Genomic DNA, 25138 nt, shown 5'->3' on the forward strand with positions numbered 1-25138 from the left:
GCCACTGTTTAAAAAACAGGTTGGTGGTACTTGCAAATGATAAACATAGAGTTATCACTTGGCCCAGCAATTCCACTCTAAGGTACATATCCGAAAGAATTGAAAACATATGTCCACACAAAATTGGTACACAAAAGTTCATAGCAGCATTATTCATAATAGCCAAGAAGGAGAAACAACCCAAATGTGCACTGACAGATGAGATAAACAAAATGTGGTATGTCCATACAATGGAACATTATTCAGATTTAAAAGGATTTGAGTACTGATATATGTTACAGCATGGCTGAAGCTTGAAAACATTATGCCAAGTGAAAGAAGGCTACATATTGTATGAGTCCGTTTTTTAAAATGCCCAGAACATGCAAATCTATAGAGACAGAAAATAGATTAGTAGCTGTGATGGGCTGGGGTATAGGGGAGTATGGAGTGGAAAACAAATGGTGACTGACTGCTAATGGTTACAGGGGTTTTTTTTGGGGGGGGTGGGTAATAAAGCTGTTCTAAAACTGGTAATGGTTGCAGAATATACTAAAGACCTTTGAGTTGTATAATTTAACTTGGTAAATATTATGGTGTGCAAATTATATCTTAGTAAAACCTTTTTTAAAAACAGAATCAATAGAATCATGCCCAGGCAGAAAGAACCTCCCCATCATGAAAATATCATCAAAAATTTGGATGATATTTTCGGCCAGGCACGGTGGCTCATGCCTGTAATCCCAGCACTTTGGGAGGCCGAGGCGGGCAGATCACGAGGTCAGGAGTTCAAGACCAGCCTGACTAACATGGTGAAACCCCATTTCTATGAAAAATACAAAAATTAGCCTGGCATGGTGGCACATGCCTATAATCTCAGCTACTTGGGAGGCTGAGACAGGAGAATGACTTGAACCTGGGAGGCGGAGGTTGCAGTGAGCCGAGATCGCACCATTGCACTCCAGCCTGAGTGACAGAGCAAGGCTCTGTCTCAAAAAGAAAGAAAAAAAAATGAAATCATCTTTGTTGAAATCAGGGGCAGGCACAGTTATTAGAAACTGGAGAACCAGCATCCAGCCCACTATGTTGGACTCTATGAGATTATTGTCTTTTTTACATTTTTCTTTCTGGCATTTAATAAAAAACCGAACCCCCACTCCACTGCCTCTCCAAGTAGTGTTGGTAATGACAAGTAGCTCCAGTTCATTGTGAATTTAAACAAATGCATTTGCCCTTGGCCTTTTGGGTCAAAAATGCCATGGCCCAAAGTGCTGTTAGGGATTTTTAGACATTACTCAAGGTTGAATTATCATGGTGTCTTGAGAATGAAAAGGTACATTGGTGATTTTCTAGGCAATACCTTAATTTTACAAATGAATGAACTGAGGCACAGGGAAGCCATGCACAAAGCCAGACAGCAAGTCAGTAGCAGAACCAGAACTCTGGTCTCCCATATTGCCCATGTTGTTCTCAGTGTCGGCCTGTACACCATCTACATACAGATATGAGTCATTGTTTTGGTGACCTGTGCTGCAAACAGCTCAGCACTCCAGCCAGGGCAGTATGGTGCAGAGAAAGACCGGCCTTCGGAGTCTGATTACTAGTTTAAATCCTGGTTCAGCTGCTTGACCTCTCTAAGCCTGAGCTTCTTTTTTGATTAAATGGAATAATACTTACTCTTCCAGATTATAGTGAGAAGAAATCATACATATAAAGAGTGTCATAATGACTCTTGGCACAGAGCAGGTATTTACAAAAGGATTCCCATTGTTATCACAGATTAATGTACAGCCAAGTATTAAATATATATAATGAAAATGTATACTTTATAATAAAAAGATTTCCCATTTATTAAGCATATTATTCTAGCATTGTACCGAAGTTTAAACCTGACAGCAAACCTGTAGGTTGATCATTCCGGTTTTGTAGATGATGAAACTGAGACTAAGAGAGGGTCAATTACATCATACGGCAAATACATAGAGGTACTTCAGTGTGAACCCAGGTGTTTTTTGTCTTTGTTTCTTACTTCAAAGCCCAGATTCTTATTCTATATTACTAAAATAGTTTGTATTATATGATAACTTTAAGGTGACCTGGTACCTTATTCTCTGAAAGTAATTTACTGTATTTCTTAATTAACGCTGCCAAATACATGCTTTATGTGAGAAGATGTTTTCTTTCTTGACTTTGGCCAGAGACCCTCTAAAGCCCATTGGAGAACTCTCTCTGAGAGCAAACTCATTTATTCAACAAGAAACTCACTGATCCTCCTAACAGCAAGATATCACTGAAAGCATTCTGATTCTTTTGATAAGAGCAGCAGAACTTTAAACCCCACACCATAAATGGGTTGCTTTTTGATCATGTTCCAATGCAACCAAAGACACTAATTTCCAAGTATGTTAACCACTTGTGGGAAGTGGCAAAAAGATGCCCTGCAGATGAAGTGTTAGATCATGTTGCTAATCATATAAACAGCATGAACAGGAGAAACGTGCATGAGAACAAAATAACTGGGATTTGCAGCCTCTGACAGCAAGTCAGTTAAGTGCTTTAATTTCCTTTGGTGAGTTGAGGAGGTACCTCTGCAGTGAGGACACCAGCTTGCAAAATGAAGCATTTCGATCCTGAAACCCTCGCCAGATCTGTATGGAAGGTCAGGTACCTAAATTTCTAAAGGGCTTACACACATCACTGATGCTCCTTCAGGTTTCATCACCTATATTTATTTTACAATTATTTGAATGGGAGTTCAGGCTTGTGAAGGTTAATGGACTGCTGCATTTGGCAACAATAATTCTCCCCTCAGCCACGGGCCAGAGCCAGGGGAGGGACCGTCCGCGGGAGCTCCTCGCGGGCCCTTTGCCCTCCACCATCATTCGGAGAAATCAGCCTCTGTAAAGGTCGCATGCCTGGCGTTGTTTAGCTTTCCCATCTCCATGGTAACTTGCTCCCAGACCTCTCCTGAGGAGTGACTTCCAATTGTGCTAAACTGGAAGTCTCTCTCTGACATGTGAAATCCTGCTCATTAGAACTAAGGAAAGACCATGAGACTCACAATCAAAAGAAACAATTACATAACATTGTGCATTTTTTGCACTGTCTCCAAACTGTTCCACATTATTAAAAGTAGTAACAAAATAATGTCCCCAGTTTTCTATATTAGACTAAAATACACTATTATTTTCCTGGTGTATTTTAGTCTAAAATAGACTAAATATTAGACTAATATGATTTTAGTGATTTAATCTAATATAGACTAAATATTAGACTGATATGATATATTACTTCTCAAAATGAACTCGAGGAAGGTGATCAAATCTATATAATGGTTCTCTGAGGTGAAATTTTCAGAGAAACTATAAATAGGACATCGCTCAAACTATTAAAAGCATTGCTTTAAACAGAGTTGGTGTCTCGCCCAACTGGAAATGGACATGATATGGTGTACAGGTGCTTTAGGTTTCCCAGAAATAACCAGGAATGGCCATGAACCTGGATGCCACGAGAGAGAGAGAGAGAGCATGAGAAAACTGCAGCCACCACGCTCACTCTCTGTCGTACGAGAAACAAAAATGGAGTACTTTTTCCAGAAAACACAGCCCCGGGCTGGAACCATTTCTACAAAGACACAGGGTTACTAAGATGAGAAATGGGAAAAAGATGCTTGGTCTTTTAAAACTCCACCTACAGGGGTGATCTACCTCTTCCTCACGGGAGAAGGAAGAATGAGGTTCTCAAATCACCATACTTGTCTTTTTAACTGACACAATAATTGTACATATTGATGGGGTACAATGGGATGTTTTGATACATGTATATGTTGTGTAATGATCAAATCAGGTAATTAGCAGGCTCATCATCTTAAATATTTCTCATTTCTTTGGGGTGGGAACATACAAAATCCTCTCTTCTAGCTATTTTTTAGATATACAATATTGTATTGTTGACTACAGTTACCCTACTGGGCAATAGGACACCAGAACTTATTCTTCCTTTCTAAGGATGGTAACTTTGTATCCGTTGACCATTCGCTCCCCATTCTCCCCTTCCCCAGTCTCTGGTAACCACTGTTCTATTCATCATTTACAGGAGATCAGCTTTTTAAGAGTCTTTATGTGCGTGAGAACATGTATTTGTCCTTCTGTGCCTGACTTACTTCATTTAACATAATGTCCTCCAGGTTCACCCTGGAGCATCTTTTCTCTTTTTAAAAAACATAACTATATTACTTTATTATCACACATAAAATATTAACAGGAATTCTATATTACCATGATATGTTAATGTTAATTTCCCATCATGTCATAAATGTTTTTTTGTTTTTTTTTTACAGTTGGTTTGGAACAAGATCCAAATAAGGTTCTTACCTTGCACTTGGTTGATATATATAATCTTTTTTTACTATCTTGTTAGATTTAATTTTAATTTTATTTTAAATTGACAAATAATAATTATATATATTTATGGGGCACAGTGTGATGTTTTGATACATGTGTACATCATAGAATGGTTAAATCAAGCTAATTAACAAATCTATCACCTCATATACTTATTCACCACATTTTTCTTGAGCACATATTATATATAGAGTAACTCATACTGGTCCAACTGTAGACTATTCCCTAGGACTTCTATGACAGGCAAAAAAGAAACTTTAGTGAAATGAACTCTGGAATAGAAATCAAAAGACTTCTATCAAAAGACGCACAAAACTCTTGCCCATGCCAACCTAGTGGCCTGGGGCAAATCCTCATGTTTCAGCATCTCGGTCTAGAAAAGGGAATAACAGTGTCAGCTCTGCATACCTCATAGGGTTTTTATAAAGAGCCGATGAGTCAGTGCATGTGAGGCTGCCTCACACTGGTGCACTCTCTAGCACACACAGAGATCACCTGGAAGACTTGTGAAAATGCAGATTCTGATTCTGTAGGTCTGGGATGGAACCCGAGATTCTGCTTTTCTAAGAAATTTCCCAAAAGGCCAAGCATCCTCAGTAACATTAAGAATTACTCATAGTATAATTAGTTTATAAAATTCTTACCAGAATTTTTTCCTCAGTGAAATTTATTTACAAATTAATTAATTTACAAATGTCTTACCAGAGATGGATTCATGAATTCTTCTAAATACACCCGACACAGTTTGCGATCCCAGTCATCTGTGATGTGGCCTCCATACATGATCTCACCAAAGAGATAACGGAGATCTTCCCACGGGACCTGTGGAGAAAACCACACAAATATTCACTGCTGGGTGCAGAGTCTACCTCAGAGTAGCCAACCAGTGGCACGTGCCCCTCTAACACAATGCCCTCTAAGCCTCCGTCAATAGGAGGATTTAAAGGTGGTTCAGAAATCGTCTAAGTTTCTGCAGAGAATTTCTTGGGAGAATTATTTTCAGTGTCTTCTAATATAGTCAGTGAAAATTCACTAACATTGAGCTGTTTATGAAGATTTTTTTTTCTTTAAGAGATGAGGTCTGGCTTTGTTGCCTAAGCTGGAGTACAGGGGCACAATCACAGCTCACTGCAACCTCGAACTCTGGGGCTCCAGCAATCCTCTCGCCTCAGCCTCCCAAGTAACTAGGACTACAGGCACAGGACACTACATCTGGAGAATTTTTTAAAAATTTGGTAGAGACGGGGGTCTCACTATGGTGTCCAGGTTGGTCTCGAGTTCCTGGCCTCAAGCCATCCTTCCTCCTTGGCCTGTCAAAGTACTGGGATTTATAGGCTTGAGCTGCCACGCCCAGCCTTATGTAGATTTTAAAAGAAACTGAGTCATCCTTAGAACATGTTTGCAGGGAAAGTTTATAGATTCAAAATCTCAACTAAAAATTGTGAAAGGATGTTGGTTCACAAGGCCTTTGAAGTATGACATGTTTTTATTATCTGCTTTATATCAGTTTGTATTATCTGATTCAGGAAAAGAAAGCAACATCCACACAATTTGAATTTGGGGTGTATTTAGAATCCTAGTATTTTCCAAAAGTCCAGGCAAACAAATCCCCTTGCCACAGATGGAGTTGAAGGCTTGTCTTACGGCATGACTGGCCTAATGACTGTTCTAAGGGCTGCAACTAATGACTATGCCATGTTTTATTCAAGAAATCACTGTATCTACTCTTTATTTGGCTGAGCAGGGTTTGAAGCCTCTTTTTGCTACCTTTTAGCCTCTTCTGGGTTTGCAAAACATTCCAGTGTGTGATGAAGCCTTTCTAGACAGGAACCTTTACACCTTCGGGGGCAGTATACTGCCTCCCAACAGTTCAAGTAAAAACATAATTATAGCCTTCGCTTGTTGCATGATGTGACAGAACAGAACAAGTAAAATTGCTTCAACTATGCCAATGTACTTGCTACAAGTTTATTTGAATTTGAATAAATGAACCTCAAATATGTCTTTTAAGCTGGGTTGAGGTGAATGAAAAATAAGAGAGGGGTGCCTAGACGGCAACATGCTCTCTCAACCACTGCATGGACTACCTTCCAAATAGCTGAAATGGATGGAAAACAAAGGCTTCTGACTTTCAGTTCTTTTTCTGCTTACATTTAATTGATGCTTGCTACACATTTCAGTATTCAATATGTATCTCTTTTTAATTTTTATTTAACAAGGGATCTGTTCTTTTCAATAATTATTTCAATAATTATCTGTTCTTTTCAATAATTATTTAGCTAAGGATTTGTTCTTTCCTCTTTTGTTATTCAGACAGAGTTTTGCTCTGTTGCTCAGGCTGGAGTGCAGTGGTATGATCTCAGCTTACTGCAACCTCCACCTCCAGGGCTCAAGCGATCCTCTCATCTCAGCCTCCTAAATAGCTGGAACTATAGGCGTGCACCACCATGCCCAGCTAATCTTTTGTATTTTTTATGGAGACTGGGTTTCCCCATGTTGCCCAGGCTGGTGTCGAACTTCTGGACTCAAGCGATCCACCCGCCTTGGCCTCCCAAAGTGCTGGGATTATAGGCATGAGCCATCGCACCTGGCCTCAGATCTATTCTTTTCAATAATTGATTCTGTTTCCCTCAATCCTGGTCTTTGTTTTTTACATATACTTTCTTGAAAAGGGCATTTTGTACAACCAAACGTGCTCATAGGAATTTAATTCCCAAATCCTGATAAGTCGCTTTGTGATGTGCAGAAAATGACTGAGAAACTTGAGAATGTGTTAAAAACTTAAGGCTGTGCTGATCCTGGAGCCCCAGGATGAAAAAAAGCAGGACACAGTGTAACTCAGTTGGTCAACTGGTGTTTCCAAGACTCAGGATGTAAGAGCTGGAGAGAAACACATGTGTCCACTTCCCTCTTCCTCCCCTTCATTTCCACCTCAGTGGTGTATAGGATTCAGCTGAAATACGATTCTATTCTCGATCTCAGCCTCACAGGACAGTTATGAAGGACTTGAGTAAAAGTCTTAAATGATCCATTCCTTTTTCTACCTAGAACTGTTATAATTTTATGTGCAATAGTTTAGACAAAATGTGCTAGGAATCAACACAAAAATATTACTATTTATTAGAATAGTCAAAATATGCTCAAAGTATTCAGAATTACTTTTTAATTCTATAAATTAAAAAACGAGAGATATGGAACACTGAACATCAAATACCATATTAAAACCATTTATTTTGGATACAACTTATTTAAAATTTGTTCCTTGGGAAAATACACCTATGTTAGGTACCAAGGGTATCTATTCTAACAGCAATCAAATCACCACAGAAGCTTGAGAAAGCTGACAAAAAAATTACAACAATCGTTACTGAAGGAACATAAAACAATAGTTGCCATTTAGAAACAGGGATGGGTGACTTTAAAAACCCTTTATAGAAAATGTGGCCTAGAGTACAACACTTGACTGGTTTTGACACATGTATCCTAGTTTTAACCGATTTAACTTAATGAAAAAAGTTTCCCTTGCGAGGATTAAGCTAGAAAATCCTTAGGAATGAATGGTTCTTGCTTTCTGAAATCCAATCATTGGGTTTATGAGAATTTACACAAATGTTCTTGATGAGGCATTCCCATTCCCATCTGTAAAACACATTTTAGCTACGAAGTAAAATCATTCATCTACCTTTAACTTCAAATCAAGGGGAACATTACTGAGAAAGTCACAACAAGGTGGCATCCTTAATACATAATAATGACATATGCAGGAAATGCACCATTATTTATACATGTGACGCGCTGTAAATTGCTTCCATCATCAGAACTAATTGTAGTGATTATTAATGTGGTGTTATGAACTGTCAGAATTGCTGTATGTAATTACATTTGTGCAAATGCTTCATTACCTGCCTAATGAATCTGGCATATATGCACATGTAAACCACTGTTTTTGTTAACATAATGAAGGACATTTTTTTTTTTTTTTTTTTACACTAAGCTGCTGATGTAGAACTGGTTTGATCTATCTCATGAAGTTCAAACATCCACTGCTGGAAAACCTTTGATCTGGTTTATTTTTACACTTGGCAGAAGATACATACGTAGTATCAGCTATTTCAATAATAGCTTCAAAAGAGAAATTATGGTCAATTTTGATAGTGCCTAAAGACCGACAGTTTTGTAAACTCCTTGGAAGAGGTTATTTGACCACCAGCACTTACTTTAGGGTTTGCCTCTAAGTAGTTGTAGAGGACATTGGCACAAATGGTGAGGTCTCCAGAATTAAAAGGATAGCTTCGGCTCCAGCCCTGGGGGCCAAACCTCAGTCTCCCAGCAACACAGGCATGGAAGTAGCAGAGAGAAAAGAGGATGCTTTTAAACTCCTGCTCCTTGGAGCACATTTCAAGTGTATCCTGGGAGAAAAGAGAAGAAATGCTTGATTATCCATCTGTATGGTTTCCAAGAGCAAGGGTCTGCATTTTCAATAATCTTGTAAAGAACTCTGAGAGCGAGATACTACAGAGGCAACATGCAGTTTTCAGCATGGCTACTTATCCTATGAGAAGCATAACAGGAGATTATTTGGCATTTGCCAGTCTGTTGGCTTAAGATAAATACTTTTATTTTGCTTCAGTCATGCTTCTGAATGCTTCTAAGTTCACTAGAAAATGAGACAGTTCATTTTAACCATGTCATACTGCTTGACATAATTTTCCCCTGCAAAATTTACCTCACAGAATCTGGATGACATAAAGCCATCATCTTCATTTCATCACTGTAGTAGAAAGCTATTATAGTTGGGAGAATGCTAGTTAACCACAACTATCCATTCTTCCCTGGTTCCATTGCAGTAGAGATCATCTGGGCACACGGACACCCTTGACTGTTTCCCAGCCTCCCTTGAAGCTATTTGTGTCATCCAAGCAAGTTTTTGCCAACAGAATTTCAGCTGAAGTGCTATGTATAACTTCCAGGTCATTTGCTGAAAATGAAATTGCTTGTCTTAGTTGTCACTCTTCCCTTTTTTTTTTTTTTTTTTTTTTGAGACAGAGTCTTGCTCTGTCACCCAGGCTGGAGTACAGTGGCACCATCTCAGCTCATTGCAACCTCTGCCTCCTGGGTTCAAGTAATTCTCCTGCCTCAGCCTCCTGAGTAGCTGGGATTACAGGTGCATGCCACCACACCTAGCTAATTTTTGTATTTTTAGTAGAGATGGGTTTTTGCCACATTGGCCAGGCTGGTCTTGAACTCCTGTCCCCAGGTGATCCACCCTGCTCAGCCTCCCAAGGTGCTGGGATTATAGGCACAAGCCACGGGGCCCGGTGAACTCTTTCCTTTTCTATGGCTAGAGATGATGATGATTGGACAAGTCTGGAAACCTTGAGTTAGGTATGGCAGAGGCACCCATCAGCTTGGGCATATGAATGATCTCATGGAACAAAGCTGCCTACAATGTGAGAGAAAAAAACTCCTATCCTGTTTGAATCCCTATAGTTTTGATTCTCTTTCTTACAGCAGCTTAGCCTGTACTTTAACTAATAAAATCACCATGACACATTATTTCCTTCCAATGAACTAAAAGTAAAATTCATTGTTGGGATGACTGGGTGATATATGGAAAATTGGGAAACATGTGTCTAGACTTGTGAGGTTTTCTGTTTTTTGTGTTTTTGAGATGGAGTCTTACTCTTTCACCAGAGGGGCTATCTCTGCTCACTGCAACCTCCGCCTCCCAGGTTCAAGCAATTCTTCTGCCTCAGCCTCCCGAGTAGCTGGGACTATAGGCACGCACCACCATGCCCAGCTAATTTTTGTATATATTTTTAAATAGAGACGGGGTTTCACCAGATTGGCCAGGGTGGTCTCGAACTCCTGACCTCATGATCCACCCACCTTAGCCTCTCGAAGTGCTGGGATTACAGGCGCGAGTCACTGTGCCCAGCCTAGACCTGTGAGATTTTTTTAAGAACGCAGATGGAAAATGGAATCCTGGCATGCTACATGGATATGGTTATGGCCCAACAGCCATAAAATTAAAAGGAGAAAAACAGCTGTCCAATCTATGGCTTAAAAGTCATATTTCACCCATGTTCAGATTTGGCAGTTCTGTGAGGCAAGGAAAGGAAGTTCAGCTGGCATTGAGCAACAGGGGAGGAAGAGGCCAAAATCTGCCCTTTCCTGCCTAGTCCTTTAAAGTGAGCAAACTATAGCCAGTTCACACTTGAAATGGATCTGACAACTTGGGCCATACATGAAGTATACTTAGAACCAGTGTGAGTAGGAGTTCAGACCTAGCCTTCCAGAGGACTTGTGGTACGAAACCAAGACCAGATTTGTTCTCTGTGGGCCAGGACCAGAGAGCTTTTTAGTTTCTTTAGACAGTGCTTTTAGCAGAATCCAGGGCTCCCACCAAGTATGGTTCTAGAATTGGCCAGGAAGCATGTAGTGCAGATCCAATTAAATCACTAGGTCGCTCTAAATCACTAGGCCATTTTTAGGTCATTTATGGGACTTGGAAATATACAATCATTAAAAAAATAACTTTTCCACAAATAAAAGGCAAGCTTGTGAAGGCAGAAAAGAGAAACTGTATAACTGGAATTAACCCTGAAGGGTATAAAAAAAAATTACTTTTAAATGTAAGAAATTTCTAGGAGATCCAATATATGTATCAAAATCTCACTTTGGAATTACAATCTAACAAATTACTTAATACCTTTCTGAATTACAGATAGTCCACAGAAAACCCAAGGTACTACAATAACTAAGTACATTACTTCAATCTGTACTTTATATAACTGACTTGGCTTTATCCTCAGTGCTAAAAGAAACAAGTCAATCCATTTCATTGTGTTCTGATAACGTAAATGATGTAGGAAGAAAATATGAATCAGGCTTTCTGAAGAAAAGGTATGAGTCTACCTACCATTCCACATTTCAGGCCAGTTGCATTTTTGAAAATCAAGTGATAAGCAAATTAATATTTAAAAAATACAGGCTGCATTGTGAACAGAGAACAGGCATCTGTATACCCATAGTAGTGCTATTTGTACACAATTACCAATTTTATATGCACAATGATCAATTACTTGTTTCTGCCTGCAAATTTTACAGGAACAGAAATCTATATTCTTACTCTAAAAAAATACAGCTATCTGGGTGTGAAGGGAGCCAAAAGGGTACTCCTTTATGTTATCTTCCTCAAGAGGCTCTTTTTTTTTTTTTGAGACAGAGTCTCGCTGTGTTGCCCAGGCTGGAGTGCAGTGGTGCGATCTCTGCTCACTGCAAGCTCCGCCTCCCGGGTTCACGCCATTCTCCTGCCTCAGCCTCCCGAGTAGCTGGGACTACAGGCGCCCGCCACCACGCCTGGCTAATTTTTTGTATTTTTAGTAGAGACGGGGTTTCACCATGTTAGCCAGGATGGTCTCAATCTCCTGACCTCGTGATCCGCCCGCCTCGGCCTCCCAAAGTGCTGGGATTACAGGCATAAGCCACTGTGCCTGGCCTCAAGAGGCTCTTTAGCTGAAAGGTGTAGGTAGATGGCATCCTACCAGAAATGGTTCTTTATGTCCCAGCCACTTGATTAACTTTACATAAATATTCTGGAATGCTCAGGATAATAAAGCACCAGTATTAAACAAACTGTTCATTTTGAATACACATGCCAAAGTTTGGAGGTAAATGCTAAATCGAGGGGAAAGATTAAAAATATGGATTTAAAAATTAGCCAGGCATAGTGGTATACACCTGTAGTCCCAGCTACTCAGGAGGCTGAGGCAGGAGCATTACTTGAGCCCAGGAGTTCAAGGCTGCAGTAAGCTATAAGTGTGCCACTGCACCTCAGCCTGGGTGACAGAGCAAAAAAAAGAAAACACAGGTTTAATTAGATTTGAAAAATACCCTAGCAGTACAGTTGACTTGTCTAAACCTCTTGGGTATTTTACTCCACTGTGAGGGACACCCAGGCAACAGGAACAACTGGTCCTCATTTACCTAACCCATATGTGTAACAACAGAGATAGCATTCATCACTCTATCCATACGCAGGCTTTAACAAGATCGGACCATAGCAGCAACACAGAACACCCCAAATAATACAAGGAGATGTGGGAAAGGACATCTGTGATGGAGACTGCTGATTGCCTTCCTTAAAATGTCTTCTTGCTAATTTTTAGCTGGGCATATGGTTGCTTAAGATAAATTCACTTTTCCCAGCCTCTCTTGCAGCTAGGTAATGCAATGTGACTAAGTTTGACCAGTGAGATGAAAGGAGAATTTCTGTTTGTTAACTTGTAGAAAGCACTTGCACAACAAAGCAAACACCGTCCTTTTCCTTTTGTCGTCTTCTTTGTTTCTTCTTTCATCCTCCTGTCAGGAATGTGGATGGGGGGCTGCAACTCCTACAGCCACCTGGGACCATGATGAGTCCATTCTAGAAATGGTGAACTATAAAGAGCCAGATTGATGACAATTTATGGTAATTTTTGGAGTTCTGAATGGACTATCTGTAAAACTCTCATACGGCAGGACTACTTTTTGACCTTGTGTAAGCCACTGTTATTTTATAAGAACTTCTTTCAAAAGTAGCCAACCCAACATTCTAACTGATAAAAGGGCAATGGGAACGTATTCACAGAGAGCCAGGGAGCACATGCTAAATCCCTTGAATTATATAATCTGATTAAAAACTGCATTTTGTTTTCTAACATAATGACAGGTCAGCATTCATAAAAGACTCTAACATTTTAGATTTTCTGCAGATTTTTTATTTTGTTGGTTGGTTCTGGCTAAAATAGGTTTGATGAGAACATTATTTAGTGAATCACTTTGGTTATCTTTGCTTTTGCTACTTAACATCAAGTTCAGTCTTAATATTTCAAAGGATCCTCTCCACTAAATAAGAAATATTCTTCCTTGGGCCAGGTGTGGTGGCTCACGCCTGTAATCCCAGCACTTTGGGAGGCTGAGGCAGGCAGATCACAAGGTCAGGAAATCAAGACCATCCTGGCTAACACGGTGAAACCTCGTCTCTACTAAAAAATACAAAAAATTTGCCAGGCGTGGTGGCAGGCACCTGTAGTCCCAGCTACTCGGGAGGCTGAGGCAGGAGAATGGCGTGAACCCGGGAGGCGGAGCTTGCGGTGAGCCGAGATCGCACCACTGCACTCCAGCCTGGGCGATAGAGTGAGACTCTGTCTCAAAAAAAGAAAAAAAAAGAAATATTCTTCCTTGAAGTTCCTAAAAGTCTTTCCAATAAAAGTAACTTCAATTAATAAAGGTGGCTTTCCAGATAGCAGTCAAAAGAACTGACAGGTTCACGAAAAGACCAGAACAGGTGTCCTTAACTAGGGAATTCATGCACAGGCTTTGGGGGAATCTGTGAATCTTTATCATTATATGCAACATCTTTTTAACACTTATTATTATTTCTTGAGACAGTGTCTCACTCTGTTGCCCAGGCTGAAGCACAGTGGTGTGATCACAGCTCACTGCAGCCTCGAACTCCTGGGCTCAAGTGATCCTCCTCTCAGCCTCCCAAAGTGCTGGGATTGTAGGGATGAGGCGCTGTGTCTGGCCCAACATGCAGTATATTTTTGAATGTGTATTTCCCTGGGGAGAGTGGCCACAGTTTTATGAGGTTCTCGAAGTGATCTTTACCGAAACAACGAGACAAACAAACGAACAAAAAAGCTGAAGGATAATTGGGCTGAAGCATGTTTGTTCATGAAATGTTCACTTTCATGAATAAAGATAATTATTTTAGGGGGCAGATAAGTCCTATTTAAATAAATCAAATTCCTCTTTGTGTGTACTTTGGGAAATAGCTTGAAACTTTCATAAATAGCCAGAAATTATAAATTAAGGGATGATTAAAAAACAGATATGTCTGTCATAGTGGATTAAATAAGGCATATTGCAATTATTTAATAGTTTCAAAAAGATTTTTTGAGTCCTACTATTTACACAATCTTCTGTGTATATATAGGATACAAATTACTCAATTATTTAACCAACATTATGAAGGAATTATGATAATTGACTACCTAAGAAGAATGCAACACTGTATTCTTAGGTAGTCAATTATCATAATTCTTTCATAATGTTGGTTTACATATTGACCCAAAAGCTACTAGAAAAGAAGCTAAGGATGTTGACATGCTTCATAGAGAATGATATTTCTAAGACGGGGCTGAATATTTATCACCAAATCATATGTATTTCCTCTTTAGGGTTCATTCTACTCTCCTAACAAGAATGCGATTTACCAAGGATTTCCAAAAAATTAGAGGAAGGAAGGAAGATCTCAGAGCAATAGCAAGAAAGGAAACTGAAAGACTTGATAATGATGTTGACAGATAGGATAGTTTGGGTAAAAAGAGTAATGGTAATAAAGGTATCATATATATATCATATATATGTGTGTATATATATGTATATATACATATGTATATATGTATTTATATATGTATTCAGCCAGGTGCAGTGGCTCACACCTGTAATTCCAGCCAAGGTGGAATTGGGAGGCCAAGGCGAGCAGATCACCTGAGGTCAGGAGTTCGAGACCAGCCTGGCCAACATGATGAAACCCTGTCTCTACTAAAAATACAAAAGTTAGCCAGGCATGGTGGTGGGTGCCTGTAATCCCAGCTACCTGGGAGGCTGAGGCAGGAGAATCGCTTCAACCTGGGAGGCTGAGGTTGCAGTGAGCCAAGATCACCTCATCGCACTCCAGCCTGGGTGACAAGAGCAAAACTCTGTCTCAAAAAAAAAAAAAAAAAAAAAAAAAAAAAAACCAAACAAAAAAAAACCATGTAAGTATTCATTTGTCTTATCTTGGAAAAATATGAAAATATAAATAAGGTGTCATAGATATAACCCAAAAAGAGGACTTTAAATTTACTCATATCAAACCAGGGCTAAAACATTACACTGAAACTTTTACCATGTCATTACTGTCACCATCATCAAGAAGAATAACAATGACTTCTTCTCTTTCTGTGGTCAGAGATACTAGTCTGCCACATTTGTTTTCAAGAAGCAAGTTCCGGCCAGGCGCGGTGGCTCATGTCTGTAATCCCAGCACTTTGGGAGGCCAAGGCAGGTGGATCACCTGAGGTCAGGAGTTCGAGACCAGTCTGGCCAACATGGTGAAACCTCATCTCTACTAAAAATACAAAAATTAGCCGGGCGTGGTGGTATGCAGCTGTAATCACAGCTACTCAGGAGGCTGAGGCAGGAGAATTGCTTGAACCCAGGAGGCGGAAGTTGCAGTGAGGCAAGATCATGCCACTGCACTCCAGCCTGGGTGATAAAGTGAGATTCCATCTCAAAAAAAAAAAAAAAAAAAAAAGGCAACCTCCTCAAGAAGTTACCTAGTTAGCTTTCCCTACACAGTAGCTGAAGTTTTCTTAATGTCAGGGTGAGACTGAAATACATTTACTGGTCATTAGAATAGGAAATGACAGGGGCAATTCTTCCAAGAGATTAAAACACGCCCACCCCTACCCCTCCACATGCGAATGTTAAGAACTTGCTTCATCCCTCTCAATGACATGCCTGGGTTTATTCTGGGCCCCCACAGTCTTGTGAGATGACTCTGACTTCATTGTCTGCCTAGCCTGCTTCACTTTCTTACCTGATCAAAGTTGTAGAGGGCAGCATGCAAATTGGCCAGCATCCCTGTTGGGGGTTCATTAGTGATCTTAATGGAATTTTCCAGGAGTCCTTGAGGGATGAGATGCTCATCTGGTGTAGGTGCAGACTCGGCACTCATGAAAACCCTGTAATCTCTGTGGCTTCCTTGGCTGAATCTTTCAAGGAGCTTCTCCAAGGTTCCCAGCCACTTGGCTACCAAATGAACATTCTGAAAGATAGTATGGTGCATAATTCCTGTGAAGGTGAGGCATATTACTTGAATTATAAGATTACATTTTCCTATATATAATTGCACTGAAAACTCAGAGAACCATAATTCAAATTTTCCTTTATCAATACATCATAAAAAGGAAGAAAAAAAAGCCAAAAGGGAATTGAACCTTGAACATATTAAATGTTCCCAATCAACACAGATTGTCTTTGTAATCCAAAATCTCCACGCAATACACATACCTACTTCAAACACCCACCAGTCACTTCCGAGATGGAGTTGCCTAGTACTTTTCTTTGTTATGGTTCAAAACCAATTACTGAGACATATTGGGGTTAGTTTGAGAAAATATGAAAACTAAAAGCCAGAAATGTGCCTGATCACCCTCTTCATTGGTTTCTGATGGAAACCTCTTCTACTCAAACTCCTACTCATAAGCATATGGACTCAAAAAGATATAAGGGAAGCAAGGCTAGCTGAAAGAAAGCAATCATTCATTGTTAAGATGCTTTGTTTATTTCTAACAGATGATTTTCCTTAAATCCTAGGGCTGTCAAAAATCACACACAAAAAATTAAATGCCACCACCATTGTCATTCTTTGCTTTTCCATTTTATGATTCACAAATTTCCTCTTCCAATATCAAACACCCACAGGGTATAGCTTGGTAGTTGGTGCTGGGAGGGAGGTATAAAGGCAGCACCTTACATGCTCTCTGGCTTTGGAGAAGTCCTTGATATAATAATTGAAACATCACACCCAGATATATATAATTATTTCCAACAAAGAAAAACATTTAAGATTATAACAGCCACAAAAATACAGAGAATGAAGGCAAACATGGAACAAAATAATAATGCAAGTATCCTTTAAAATTTCTATTGCAAAAAGATCTAAGCCCACTCAGTCATTCACATTATTGGCTTTTATTCCCTTGGCAAATAATGAACACTGGTAGATGTGGTGGGCTGAATTATGCACCCCCAAATTCATATGTTGAAGTCTTAACCCCCAGCATCTCATGATATGACTGTATTTGGAAATAGGGTCTTTAAGGAGATAATTAAAGCTAAATGTGGTCATTATGAAGGGTCTTTTTTTTTTTTTTTTGAGACAGAGTCTCACTCTGTCACCCAGGCTGGAGTGCAGTGGCACGATCTCGGCTCACTGCAAACTCCACCTCCCGGGTTACACCATTCTCCTGCCTCAGCTTCCCGGGTAGCTGGGACTACAGGCACCCACCACCACGCCCGGCTAATTTTTTTTGTATTTTTAGTAGAGACGGGGTTTCACCATGTTAGCCAGGATGGTCTCAATCCCCTGACCTCGTGATCTGCCCACCTCGGCCTCCCAAAGTGATGGGATTACAGGCGCGAGCCACCCCACCCAGCCAATGAGGGGTCTTAAACCAATATGACTGATGTCTTTATGAGAAGAAGGGATTAGGACCCAGAAACACAGAAGACAAATCACGTGAAGACACAGAAAGTTGGCCATCTGCTCTAGCAAAGTAAGACACTAGGTAAGGACTCTAAGTTCCCTCCTTTACACGCCTGCTAACAGGTTATAAGGAAAGAGTATTTCTCATTCCTAATTGTGCCAATCGTAAAAGAAAACAACAGAAACAATAATAAAACCTGCTTTGTAAACTCAATTATATCTTCATTCTCTGTCTTATGGGCTACAACAGTACCTTACTTGAATAGTTTACTTGAATCAAATGTAAAAATATTCTAGGTAGTGACTTTGGAGTCACTGAAAGGGACAGAAAAGCCTCCAAGCAAGCCATCATGGAGCACAGGCACACTTTGGAATCTAGCTTGGCAGCTATTCTTGAGGGTACTGGCTTCGGGACTGGCTAGATTCTTATGCCTATTTTTCCAAGAACAGCAATGCTTGTGCAACATTTTTAGACAGTCTATATGTCTTGGAAATGCATGAAAAATGGTCATTGTGCCCTTGAAAAATGGTTTTTAATATCTGTTATGTTAATTCACAGGCCTTCTGGTGTGCATATGAGATAAAGATAGTTGCCAGCCTGCTACTTTTATAATAGTTTTCTCTGGAATGTGGGCTTTCGATTAACTACTATCTAAACACCTGTAGAGGGCTCTATCTAATCATAATAATTGATCACACGGGGGCTTGGGTAAGAACTAATTAACATGTACATACATATTATATAACCACGTTAACATAACTTAATGTAAATTATGAACAGTATAACAAGTTTTCATTATGTTTGTCTTCTCTTTCTTCAAAGTCCTGCTTCTCTTTTTCCTGCTGATCAAATGGATACTAGAAACTTCTAGACACTGGGATGGCCCAAAGCCTGGTATAATCTCTCCTTACCAATTACTCTATGTGGGTACGGGGGTGGGGAGTGAAGAGGTTTAAACAGTTAAATTCTTGGTTACTGGCTTAGCTCTAAGAACAAAAATCAAAGGTCTAAAACAAATATCCAAAAGTAGATCCTTGACAAAATAAGATCTTTTAAGTTTTTTTTATGTTAAAATTTACAACTTGCAATTTTAGGGGCAACAAGTAGCTCAGCAGATACAAAAGTAATGGAAACAGTTTATTTTTGAATATGTTCTTTTGAGGATGACTATGAATATGTTCTTTTGAGGAACACCTCCTAGTGTTCTCTCCAGTCTGAGCCACTGGGAGCATGAGAATGCTCAAAGAGCTCTTTCCTTTCTGAGACAACCTTAAAATTTACCGAACTGTCTGAGCGTCAACTGTTTTCTCTGAAAAAGCCAACCTTCCTGTGTTTCTGATTCTGAGCCTCAGAAGGGGATGCACTACACTGCCCTCAAGTCCCCTTACTAAGGTCTCTATTAAGGCCTCATCTAAGCAGTGGGTATTATCATCCCAGAAGGTTACATTCCTGCAATCATAAGCCTGCTTGGACTCTGGAAGCTTCTTTATGAATCCAGTTGCATTTCAGGCAGAAATGCCAAAGGCACCGAGCCTGGATACTGGAGACACTAAGGGAGGCCAATGCTGTATCTTGCATGAAGGTGGCTATTTTCAGGAATGTCACCTGCTGCTAAACAGACCTAGACTCAAGTACCAGCTCTGCCATCCAACCAGCCCCGTGGCCTTGAGGCTCTCCAGCCACTCGGATGCTCACTTTTCTCATCTTTATATAGAGAATGATGACTCCTAACCTAGGTGCTTTGTTGTAATGATTCCAGATAAGGTAGCCTGTGAATTGCCTACTGGCGAGAACCTTTGCATGACTCAGCTGAAAACTAAGTAGCCATTCCTAGACTTGCTGAGACAGCTAGCAGAGCTTGCTGTGGATGGAGTCAGCACATTCCTCAGGTGCCCCCTAATGCTGGACTGTGCTCCACTGGTTCCTGTAATACTCAGCCAAGGGGGCCGTCCCAGAGGACACTGGGTGGGAGAACCAAAGGTCTGTATGATGTTTGCCTGAGAAGGGATAAAGGAGTTGTCTACTCAAATCCCTTTAATTTATAATCAAAGGGAATGTTACACACTAGGTAGGGGCAGAGTTGGACTTGTATGAGATAATGATTGACGCAGGAGCCAAGTATTAGGGAGGGTCCCCAGAGAATCTCTGACCTGCCTGTGCATTGGGAGAACGTGGTGGAGCCATAGGAAATTCGCACCATTTGCAGCAGGGAGGAGCCTGGCCTCTACAGCTCCTGTGCAGTGGGCTGGTATTCAATCTGTGAGGTTGGGGTGTGTTAGCAAGGATCCCCTTTCACTTTGCTGAGAGTTTTTTTTTTTTTTTCTTTTCGCTCAATAAATTCCATTCCCCCCACCCTTCAATGTGTCTGTGTTCCTAGTCCTTTCTGGTTGTGTGACAAGAACCCGGTTTTAGCTGAGCTAAGGAGCAAAATTCTGCAACAACAATATACATTAAAAAAGAGTTCTGTCGACTCTAATGTCAACCCAGATACTATGATAACAGTGTTAGGAATCTAAACGAGCCTGTTTGTTCTCAGGCACTACTGAGTGTTCCAGATATCTCTAAGTGAGGGGAACGACGAAGTTCTTCCTAATAGTTGTAATTTTAGAGTACAATGGCTAGACAGTCTCTCAGAAGATGACAGCCATCGCCGTCCGCAGAGCCCCTCACCATCTTTGCAGGCATCATGAACACTGACGGAACTGCCTGGACTCTGCAAATCGCCATGCACAGCGCTGTTAAGGGAGCATTCTGTTGGGCGGGTCAGCTCTGCCCTGGCGCTCCTCTGTGTTTATGCCCAGTGTCTTCCCTGAAACTTAATACTCACTTGGAGGATGACCCAGTGTCCTCCTTTGGAAGCTTTCTCCAGTGCCGCTTCTGCCACCGTCTCCTGACCTTGTCCTAAAGACACGTTGTGGAATTTTCCAGAGTCAATTGTAAAGCCAAGTCTTTTGCCTGTGGGAGAGAATACAGCACGGTGAGGGGAAATGTCTGTGAAGGATGGTGAGAGGAGCCTGGAATTCTGTGGTCTAATGCACATCTGTGGTGACCGCAGCCATCTCCTGGGGGACGTTCCTGAAGAATCCCAAAGAAACTTCTGTTGTATCCACAAGCAGCATTTTGAGCTCTCCACAGCTGCCTCATTGCAAGCATTGGAAAAGCCTGTGGAAGCCAATTCCTTTGGTTTTATGATAATGAAGCTTTTGACATTTTGATAGATGGCAGGCATTGTTATGGAGCTTTATAAACTCTTGCAGGAGTAGCAAAGCATTTCTCTCATAAAAAGGAGCAACATGTGGTAGAAATCACATCATTTTTTTGAATGGATCTGTTCACTGGGTAAATGCACAAGCCTCTCACCTTGTGAGGCTGCATTTAAATTGAGCACAGTCAGGTCACAGCTATATTAACCTGGTATTCTTGGTGCAGGCCGTGGGGAATGGTAATCCAGAACACAAAGGCGACAGTGCCTTGTGCAATCAAATACACTTGCTCTAATGACCATTATTTAGTCACAGGGGGCACAAGATTACATGAGCATGGGGAAAATTGCCCTCTGGCCCTCATATAGTCAAAAGGTGGAAAACAGTACAAAAGAAACTTGCATTATGCCAGCCAGAGGAATGTTCCATTTCAACATTTCTTCAGACTACGGTGTTATTAGCTTTACATTTTCCATACACCCAATCTTCAACAAATTAAAAAAAAAAAAAAAAAAGAAACTAAGATCACTGTGAACTGAAAGGAAGGGCAGGGGGTGGGGGTGAAAGGGAGGGAGGAGGGAGGAGGGAGAAGGGGCGGGCCAGCGAGCCTCCCGGCCACTCACCAAGAATCTCCAGGTCTTTAAGGGCATCTACCCCTGGAGACAGGATGAAGAATATGGGGATGGCTGGGCTGCTTTCTTCGAATGCTTTAACTAAGTCCAATCTGGTCCTCTCCACATACTTTGCACCCAGTTTTTCCTCTACAAAATTTCTATAAAAAACAAGAATACAAAAAACACGATCAGTGGTTTTGACCTTGAAAAGAGTCACCATTTGGATAATGGTGACTCTTAGATAATTAAACCACACGGGCACAGGATAGAAGTAACCAGGTTTATTACATGGGATGTCTTGTTAGAATAACAATATGAATCCAGCTAGATGTATGCGGTAGGTGTGTCAATGAAATCCTTCTCTTCCTTAGAAGCTCTGGAAGTCAGAAGCCTACATTCCATTTTGGGGGGCTACTGAGACCCCCCTGAGTGCCATCAGCTGTCTGCTATGCCTTTGTATCCCCCAAAATCCCCTGCCAGATTCCCCCATTACTTATTAACAGTTCATTAGATTTGCCACAGTGCAATTTTCCAGCCTGCTGGGCTTCTCATGAATATACAAATGCTTTTTGGGGTGTTTCTAACACAGGGAGGCTCAATTAAGCAAGGATTATTTTCCAGCAGCATCAGATTTAGCAGAAAGTAAGTACTACTAAGCAGAATTAACTTGTAAAGTAGAGTTCAGCAGAGCCTTCTGCAAAGGGAAAATTGGCTGAACTAGACAAAGCAAAGGAAAAAACCTGAGGCGCATGAATATTACTGAAGAAACACAATAGGGAAGGAAGTTGAGAACTCTTTGGTTGGTGAATTCAAATTAGAATAAGACTTGTGTGAATTAAGCAGCACATTACCATTTAGAAGCCAACAGGGCAAAGAAAAAGGACACTTAAACCAAGATGTAGACAAGGGTTTCTGCTTTGAAATTGCATTGGTTGTAAAGTTATAGGGACTATGAGTGACTCCATGAAAGGAATGCATTTCTGTTTGACATGCAAAATCTTCAGAACCAAAATGCCATCACTGAATGAAAACGATGGAAATTACACTTGGATAATGCATGAATGCATCTTCCTGGCCTCTGAACTCTGCTGACACCCATTTCTTTTCCAGGAATATTTCCATCAGTCCCCTGTCTCCCCTACTGATTTCAGAATTAAGCTTTTTCGGGAAGAATGTGCTGAGTCTGCCTAGCACATGGTTTAGTGTTTAGCAAATTTTAACAGCAGCAGTGATTATAATATCAAAATATCAGCAGAATCACTCCCCATCAATATGGATGGTAAACACTTCCACCAGATCCTCCTAACTCTTCAGACTACATTTCCTCTATGTTAACTAATATGTGTTTCCAAAAATGCTGACCACCCCACCTGAGAGCATATGTCATTCTGTCAGGACGCATTGCTCTCAGAATAATCAGCTTCTGTATTAAACTTTTCTTCTTCCATTCTTGAGGTAATTTTTCTTTTTCTGGACACTTGGATTCTACCCACTTCCTCCACTGCTTGGCAGATCCTTCCACATCTCGGTCTATGCCTCGAAATTCTTCCATGAGAGCAATTGCCTGTAATATGATAGGGAAACAAGTAGGAATGGTGTGAATGATACTTCATAGTTTGAGAAGAAGACTTGTAGTGTATCTAATCTTATGTAAAAAACCATGCTGGATAGTGTTCACTTTCCTCTCCAGATTTCCATTTTTTTTTTTTTTTTTTGCTCTGCTGAGAGGGTGAGCTCAAAGGACACTTGAGCTAAGTTCCCTGGTTCCCTGACCTAGTTGGGTTTGGCCAACAGAAAGCAATGGCAGGAGCCTGGAAGACTGGAGAAGAGAGAGGTGGGGGTACTTCTGTCAGAGGTGTTTGAAGCAGAGCAACTCCATCTTGAATAGGAGCTGGGTAAATTGAGGCTGAGACCTGCTGGGCTGCATTCCTAGGAGGTTAAGAATTCTAAGTCACAGGATGAGATAGGAAGTTGGCACAAGATACAGGTCATAAAGATAAAACAGCTTGCAGTAAGGCAACTGGCTAAAACTCAACAAAACCAAGATGGTGATGAGGGTGACCTCTGGTTGTCCTCACTGCTACACTGCACCAGTGCCATGACAGTTTACAAATGCCATGGTGACGTCAGGAAGTTACCCTATATAGTCTAAAAAGGGGAGATAATGAATAATCCACCCTTTGTTTAGCATATCGTCAAGAAATAACCATAAAAATGGGCAACCAGCACCCCTCAGGGCTACTCTCCCTATGGAGTAGCCATTCTTTATTCCTTTATTAATAAACTTGCTTTCGCTTTACGGATTGACCCTGAATTCTTTCTTGCACGAGATCCAAGAACCTCTCTTGGGGTCTGGATCAGGACCCCTTTCTGGAAACATTTCTACTCCAGCTTTTCTCGCGGGAATGTGGTTTGGCAGGGACTATGTTTCTCTGCCACAGGCCACAGATCCTCTACGGTTGGCTCTCTCCCATAACTTCATTTCTTGGTAGTTCTAGTAACTGTCCTTTTCCTCCTTTTTCCTTCCCCATCCCCTGGTTGATTTCCTAATCCTTCTTGCCAATACTATGAAAATAGACTCTTGGTTAACCTTTCTTCATCACCCTTTTGAATGTGCCATCTGTTTCCTGTTAAGACCCTGACTGATACACATTTGAGCTTGAATTTTGAATTCTAAAGTTACAATCTAATTACAAATACTACTTTAAAAAGCTGAACATATATAAAAATAAGAGGTAACAGTTATTTTCAATGCACAGAAATCTTTCCTTCTTAGAAAAAAGAGTAGGGCAAAGCTTAGCATATGTTGAACATCATTAAGATACTCCAGATCCTGGAAGAATTAACTTCTAACAATAGGGCCTTTGACAGAAAAATGCAATGAGGATTGATAATTGAAGTTTAAGGCAACTGACACTTTTTTCTCTAAAATATTCTGTTTTGCTTAAACATTTTACAATGAGAATAAACGACTCTATTGTGGTGTAATTTAAAGAACTATTTAGAAAAACGGCAAAACGATTTAAAAAGAAAACAAAGGCCGGGCGCCGTGGCTCACGCTTGTAATCCCAGCACTTTGGGAGGCCGAGGCGGGCGGATCACGAGGTCAGGAGATCGAGACCACGGTGAAACCCCGTCTCTACTAAAAATACAAAAAATTAGCAGGGCGTGGTGGCGGGCGCCTGTAGTCCCAGCTACTCGGAGAGGCTGAGGCAGGAGAATGGCGTGAACCCGGGAGGCGGAGCTTGCAGTGAGCCGAGATCGCGCCACTGCACTCCAGCCTGGGCGACAGAGCGAGACTCCGTCTCAAAAAAAAAAAAAAAAAAAAAAAACAACAAAAAAAACAAAGTAGATTTTTATTTTTATTTTTTTTGAGATGGAGTCTTTCTCTGTCCCCCAGGCTGGAGTGCAGTGGCGCGATCTCGGCTCACTGCAAGCTCCGCCTCCCGGGTTCACGCCATTCTCCTGCCTCAGCCTCCCGAGTAGCTGGGACTACAGGCGCCCGCCAACACGCCCAGCTAATTTTTTTGTATTTTTAGTAGAGACGGGTTTTCACCGTGTTAGCCAGGATGGTCTCGATCTCCTGACCTCGTGATCCGCCCGCCTCGGCCTCCCAAAGTGCTGGGATTACAGGC

The 25138-nt window shown here is 40.8% G+C and overlaps 1 protein-coding gene across 1 annotated transcript in view; it reads right to left on the reverse strand.

The window, feature by feature from the left end:
* The window catches only part of DNAH11 (dynein axonemal heavy chain 11), a 363007-nt gene that overhangs the window by 17995 nt on the left and 319874 nt on the right, over positions 1-25138 (reverse strand). Inside the window, exons 71-76 of the mRNA XM_058446556.1 lie at positions 22874-23067; positions 21513-21661; positions 20514-20641; positions 16015-16242; positions 8600-8791; positions 5085-5204 (exon numbers count right to left, since the gene is read on the reverse strand). Coding sequence (XP_058302539.1) covers positions 5085-5204; positions 8600-8791; positions 16015-16242; positions 20514-20641; positions 21513-21661; positions 22874-23067 — 1011 coding nt within the window. The remainder of the gene's footprint in view (positions 1-5084; positions 5205-8599; positions 8792-16014; positions 16243-20513; positions 20642-21512; positions 21662-22873; positions 23068-25138) is intronic.

Source organism: Hylobates moloch, unplaced genomic scaffold (genome assembly GCF_009828535.3).
Source record: "Hylobates moloch isolate HMO894 unplaced genomic scaffold, HMol_V3 SCAFFOLD_1, whole genome shotgun sequence".
In the NCBI taxonomy this organism is placed as follows: domain Eukaryota; kingdom Metazoa; phylum Chordata; class Mammalia; order Primates; family Hylobatidae; genus Hylobates; species Hylobates moloch.